This window comes from Aplysia californica, unplaced genomic scaffold, assembly GCF_000002075.1.
Source record: "Aplysia californica isolate F4 #8 unplaced genomic scaffold, AplCal3.0 scaffold00676, whole genome shotgun sequence".
In the NCBI taxonomy this organism is placed as follows: domain Eukaryota; kingdom Metazoa; phylum Mollusca; class Gastropoda; order Aplysiida; family Aplysiidae; genus Aplysia; species Aplysia californica.
This window is the reverse complement of record NW_004797946.1, coordinates 386737-393234: the sequence shown is the minus strand read 5'-3', so window position 1 is coordinate 393234 and position 6498 is coordinate 386737. Positions and strand designations below refer to the sequence as shown.

The 6498-nt window shown below is 38.2% G+C and overlaps 1 protein-coding gene across 1 annotated transcript in view; it reads right to left on the bottom strand.

Annotated features, from left to right (window-relative positions):
* Nucleotides 1-313: 313 nt before the first annotated feature.
* LOC101845356 overlaps nucleotides 314-6498 on the bottom strand; it is a 31041-nt gene continuing 24856 nt past the window's right edge. Inside the window, exons 3-5 of the mRNA XM_035972395.1 lie at nucleotides 4949-5074; nucleotides 4121-4229; nucleotides 314-1240 (exon numbers count right to left, since the gene is read on the bottom strand). Of these exons, the coding sequence (XP_035828288.1) occupies nucleotides 1186-1240; nucleotides 4121-4229; nucleotides 4949-5074 (290 nt within the window). The 3' untranslated portion in view covers nucleotides 314-1185. The remainder of the gene's footprint in view (nucleotides 1241-4120; nucleotides 4230-4948; nucleotides 5075-6498) is intronic.

Sequence of the window (6498 nt, the reverse complement as noted above, 5' to 3'; positions counted from 1 at the left end):
CTACCACCACCACTATGGCGTCCACGCCGTTCTAACCCCCTATCATCACGTCACCACCATCATCACCACCATCACCATCGTCATCATCATCATTACCACCACCACTACCACCAGCATCTTCACCATCATCACCACCTCCACCACCATCATCATCATCACCATCATCACCATCACCATCACCATCACCATCATCATCATCATCATCATCATCATCATCATCATCATCATCATCATCATCATCATCATCATCATCATCATCATCAAAAGCAAAAGCAAAAGCAAAGTCAGTAGGAACAAGAGGAACAACAACAACAACAACAGCGACAGAACCAGCATTTACTGTAGAGAATAGAGTAAAATAAAACCAGAAGTCTTGATTTAACCCTGTTTACTTCCGGCCGTACGAGGTTAAAACTGAATAAAAACAAATGCTTCGATTTAATTTTCTCAGATCTTTGCACTCGGGTCTAAAAGCGGGGTGTCCAACAGAGTCTAAAACTAAAAGCCTTTTCATGAAGGTAACTGAAAACAAAGGATCCGACACGTTTTATTTGATGTTAGCCTGTCGTGGGTTGAAAAAAAATAACATGGTGATTTACAGCACACATGCATCTACATTTTTAAAACTTGACGTATTTTCACCAACACCCACATTTTTACGTGCACCCAAAGGAACACAATCCAACAGACGGGCGAGTACTTTTTGTGGCTCAAGTGGAGATGTCTTGACAGCCGTGGGATAAAATCTTCAAGCTTACACGGAAATGTGAGTGTAGGGTAGTGTCGCTGACTCCAAATGAGCAATTTCAAGGTTAGCTTACTGTAAATACTTAATTTTAGTGATCCTGTGTGTGCATACATAGGGTGCTTTTTAATATAGGGCCCAAATAGAAACACTTTTTACAACTGGATCGAGACATTTTTTTAAAAATGTTGGTTGCTGGTCTTCCAAAAGTGCCACGCAAAGTTTCGTGGGTATATTTAAAGTAATTAGTGAGCTAGAATATTCTCTCAATGCGGATAGACGAAAGTGAAGAAATTATAATATTATTTACAGGATGCTTCGCTAACTTATAGCCTGTTATAGGAAAGCTGGTTTTACTAATAAGTAAACTTCGCGTGGAACAACAGCAAGCTTAATCAAGGTGCCAAACATGAGATACTGAAATGGGCTCATTATCATGGTCATACCGACCTGCCTGGGTTTTTAACTTCCTCAAGAAGTGAAGTCACAATCTGCCTGAAAAGAGAAAACAAAAAAAGAGAGAGATTGGTTAACAGTCAAAGCTAATAAGTATTGGTTACAATTACAGATTGCACGTGAATGAAGCAGGTGCAGATACGACAAAAATGAACCCGCATGAACAAGCAAACTGGCAGGTAAGTGCATTCTCGCTGACATGGATGACATCAATATCATTAACTATCTAAAACGTTTTTGGTGTTTGCTTGTTTTTTGTAGCACACGTACCATAAGGGTTGGATACTTTGTAAGGGAGTTTTCCAAAAAATATCCAAAGAGCTTATCGATTACGCAGTCAAGCGGTGCAATAAGCGAGTCTCCGTCCAAGTGCATTTAGTGAAATCATAGACTTTGTCTCTGAAGTTCTGGCAGTTCAACCGCTCTTTTAGTCTTTTTCAGCACTAGTTTGTTTATCATTTTACATGCATATATTGACTTGCTTTGATTTCAATCAGCAATATTATTTATTAGGTATTTATCCTGTCTTTTCGACTTCTAGAACATACTCTAAAGTAGAATGTACTTGTAGTGACTACAGTGTTTGCTTATGAATAATTAATCATTTATCGACTGACATTTGCATAAAACTTCTCTATACATGAAGTATTATTCTTTATGAGGCATTCATTCATTGATTCACTATTTATTGATTTCGTCATCCAACATGATACAAGCTTACACAGGCTAATTCAGGCAGACCATAATGAAACCGCTTACCAGAATTTTGTACTTAACATTTCTGAATGATGTGAACATCATAAGCTGTATTTAAATTTGAAAAAAAAAGAAGTTGATTTTAGAAAAAAGAAACGTCCCTTGCAGCCACTCGAAATTAAATGTGAAAACATCGAGCAAGTGTCAGACTATAAGTATTCTATAAGCAGGGGCGAAGCGTCTATATAATCAAATAATCACTGCTTCCTTTCCTAATTTTGAAACGTTGTAGCAGTCAAATTCACCCATAAACGTAAACCTTATAAAGTAAATGTAAAAAGACGTTCATAATCAACAATGAACAGTATGCCTAACATTCAAAACGGTTTCACTGCCACAGAAATAGCCTGCTAACCCCTCTCCGGCCACTCCATAAGCAGTCACAAGCTTTGATTAAATAAGCTTAAAGTGGGGCTGGAAGAGTCTACCAATAGAGTTGAAGGGAATACGTGCATAGCAATCCATACAGTTTCATTGCCACATATACCCTGTTCACCCCTTTCGGGCCACAAATATAATCAGTCGTAAGCCCTGATTATGTAAGTGAACTATTACACTGGTCGAGTCTACCTTACAGGTGTGAGGGGAATTAACTCCTAATAATATCTTTACTGCTGCGAGTGCTTGATTTTTTATCCTCGACTTTTTAACGTCCTATAATCAGATCGTGACCTCGATTATGACACCGGCTCCTGGCCGCGAAAAGCTAGACAAAAAACAGCCAAAAGTGAAATTTAAAAAAAAAATAATTGTCATGTTCTACCAAAGAGTTAGACTCCCTGGTAGATTTATAACATATTATAGATCTAGTACTGGCATCTCTGCTTCTTGCTTTGGGTTTGTGTATTTACTTCTAAAGTTAAATTTAATTTTAGTTGGAATTGATATTTAATTAGATACTTTCCCGATTATTTTGGCGGTTGAATTCCGGATTTGTTTTCATTCACACAACTTAAGAGTAAGATTCTTGTGTGATATCTCCAGGCCATAATATCTGGTTCCGTACCGTTTCACTTTGATTACCCTGTCAAACAAGTCAGCCTTCGCCACTGTCTATAAGTATTTGGGTGTTACAATAGACAACAAACTCAACTGGCGTGTCCACACTTCTCTCCTGCATAAAAAAAGTGAACAAAAGACTATTTTTTCTAAGGAAGCTAAAGTATTTTAAAGTTGATAAAGCATTGATGTCCATGTTCTACCATTCAACCATAGACAGTATGATCAATTTTTGTATAACAGCATGGGCCAGGAACACAAGACAACAAGATAAAACAAATTATATCGACTAATGCGGAAAGCTTGTAAAAATTCAACATCTACATTTCCCTACTTGGATGAATTGTACATAACAGCTTGCACTTTGAAAAATTAATTCCATCTTTTTAGACAACAAACATCCCTTGTTCCCTCACATTAAAAACATCAGTCAAAAGTAAAAGATCAAGGCTCTGATCTGTAACAAAGAAAGATATAGAAGGTCATTTTTACCATCATCTATCAAAATGCTTCCATCTTAACCATCTTGTATAAGTATACTTACGACCTTAGAGCATGCATCAGAATAACATTGAGTGTGTAACTAGGTTACGATTATTATTGTTTATATTGCTGCTCATTTATATTTTGCATGTGATTGTAAGCCTACGTGTGTGTGTATATATGTGTGTGTGTGTGTGTGTGTGTGTGTGTGTGTAAGTGTGTGTGTGTGTGTGTGTGTGTGTGTGTGTGTGTGTGTGTGTGTGTGTGAATGTGTGTGTGTGTGCTACACGTGGTGAAACACCAAACCAATGTGCCAGAATCTGGACAATAAAGATGTATCTTATCTTATTTTATCTTATACGCCCTTCAACGGAATCCAGAATTAAGTTAATGAGAGATTGTGACTTATGTGTTGATACTTTTATTAAATAGCCAAATTAAAGACCATAAGAAAGTAGTTTAAATACTTTTACCGTCGTAAATAATACGGTCAAGTTTTTTTTACAACCTCTCAGCCTTCTTTGGAAAAGTGGCGGAATATTGAATGACAACCGTAGCCCAGGAAGTTACAGGAATTTTTTTTTCAACTTTGATCACAGTTTAGGGTAATATAAGGCCGTGGACCATTATTTTTTACGTCTTATCTTTCACTCCAGGCAAACGAGTATTCATTTCACTGACCAGCCTCCATATGAGAAGACAGTGTAGAACAAGGCCAGTGCTACCTCTCCTGGGTCTGAACTTGTGCCTTCAAACATATTGTTCATTCGGTTAATCGCATCTGTGTCTCCTAAACGGGAAATAAAAGAACAATGATGTTAAGAAAAGACACAAGTGGCGGTATGGATATTTTAACAATAAAACACAACAATACACAAAGTTAACGCCAGAGGATAGGAATTTGTCTTTGACCACCCACCCCAATCCCCACCCATCCATGCCCTACCTCTAATCCCGTTCCTTCTACAATCAATCTACGATTCAATACGAGTGTACTCTGAAGAAAAATATCTTTAAATGATAAGTAAACAGAATCTGTGTAAAGCAAACTCCCGTTCAACTGTAAGCCGTATGCACTTCACAGTCTATATTATTATTTTCCCAGCTAATAGTATGTTGGTCTTTTTTTTCTGGGACGGTGTTTCCATCTCACCCCTGGTTGGTTTTGAAATTCAGAGTTGAAGCCTGCCTCCTACTTAATATAATCTGTGTCGATAGAAGTTTAAAATGCCTACATGCAAAATAATGCATCAAAATGAAGACATGATAGCATTCTACAACAACCTCGACTTCCTGGGAAGCATACAATGCAAGCTACCATTTTACCGGCGCTAACACTGCCAAGCTATTTCGCTAAAAGTTTTGTAAGCTTACTGGACCTACATGTATTTCCAAGCGCGGCATAAGATAACACAGGGTGATTCCCACCGCCCACCAGAATAACCAAATCGCTCACTAGTGGACATGCCTATCCTATTGGCAAGCATTGAACTATAACCAACCACTCACCAGACGCCAGCTGATAGATTCCCGCTCCGATGACGATTCCCAGGGCTATGATCTTCGAAGCGCTCAGTAAGGTCTGCACACGCTGGACATACTTCACATACGCGCAGTTCAAGGCGACCACGAGAACTGGAGGTCAAGAAGGCGTAAAGTCGGGAATAAAAGAATAGCATATATTATTAAGTGTTGCGTCTTGATGAAATCAGAAGGTCATCAAAATAACGATATTCTATAGAAAAACTACACTTTTTCCCTCTTTGAGCAATTTTTATAGGGTTTTTTTCATTATTGGGGGAGGGGGGGGGGTAGCTCCATATCTTTAATGTCTATTTAAAAGCATAACTATGTGTGGGTCTTACTAAACAACGCTGATCAAAGACACAGAAATATACATTTGAGGTTTTCGATTACACTAAAGCTTTGGTAGTCACAAACTGTGGCGGCCATTTTCTATTTTGCCTTTGACGCCAGACGATATCCAACTCTTTCAATTGCACATATCTCAACTACCATTCAAGATAGATGGATAACTTAGCAGCAAAATCAAGACAATTGAACAAGATTTGAGAAAATACCATTAACTCTACATGCCCAAGAACTGACGAGCGCCTGATTCCACTGAGTCGTGACATTGTTAGAGTTTTAGCTTACAGTAAATGGACAATGCAAAAATGGCTGGAGAGGTTTGTAGAATTCTATACCTTCTGAGTTTAAAAAACTCTCTTCGGTGGAGCATCTTCCAAACAGCCATGGATATAAAACGTGGAACGTTTATAGCCTGCAAGAAATTCTTTATTTTTAGCGAAGTAGAAAGACGTCGGCACATTGAAGCTGAGTTCTGAGAATCCCCAGGTGCACTCGTACTTTAATGTAAATGGGTCTGAGTGTGTATATTATTATTGACATTACACACATGAACACACCACACGTTGTATTTTTAGTTTTATAGGGCACAGTCGTGGATTGTTCTTTTTTGTTTTGATTTTTGTGAATGGATCGTAAAATTTCGAGATGGAATATGCAGTAAATTAGAACAACATCGTGATGTAAGATCGTTTAAACACGTATAGCTCATTGCTGCAACTTTGTAATGGATACGAACTTTAACAGGGAGACAGTGCAGCTGTAAAAGCAAAACAAGATGATAAATCCCATCAAATGGTGTCACCAAAAGACTTTGGGTTACATATCATTATTCCAGCCTTTTCTTTCATTGCTTAATGACAAATAACAAAGGTATGTTGCATTTATCTAAGCAACCCTTTTAAAAACTTAAGATGAATAACAATTACATTGCTTGAGGAAAATCTATAGTCACCATAACAGTGCCAATAAAAAAAAATTCTGCGAGATCTCTACCATCCCAGTTTTGTTTCCTATTGAACACCACACTGGGAGGAAAAGAGAGACCGTCCTGGTGCTCCATTAGCGACCTGTAATGAGTGCTGTTCGCACACACAAACTCCCACTCCCCCCTTCCCTCTCCCCAACCCCTAACTCTGTCTGTCTGTCTGTCTGTCTGTCTGTCTGTCTGTCTGTCTGTCTGTCTGTCT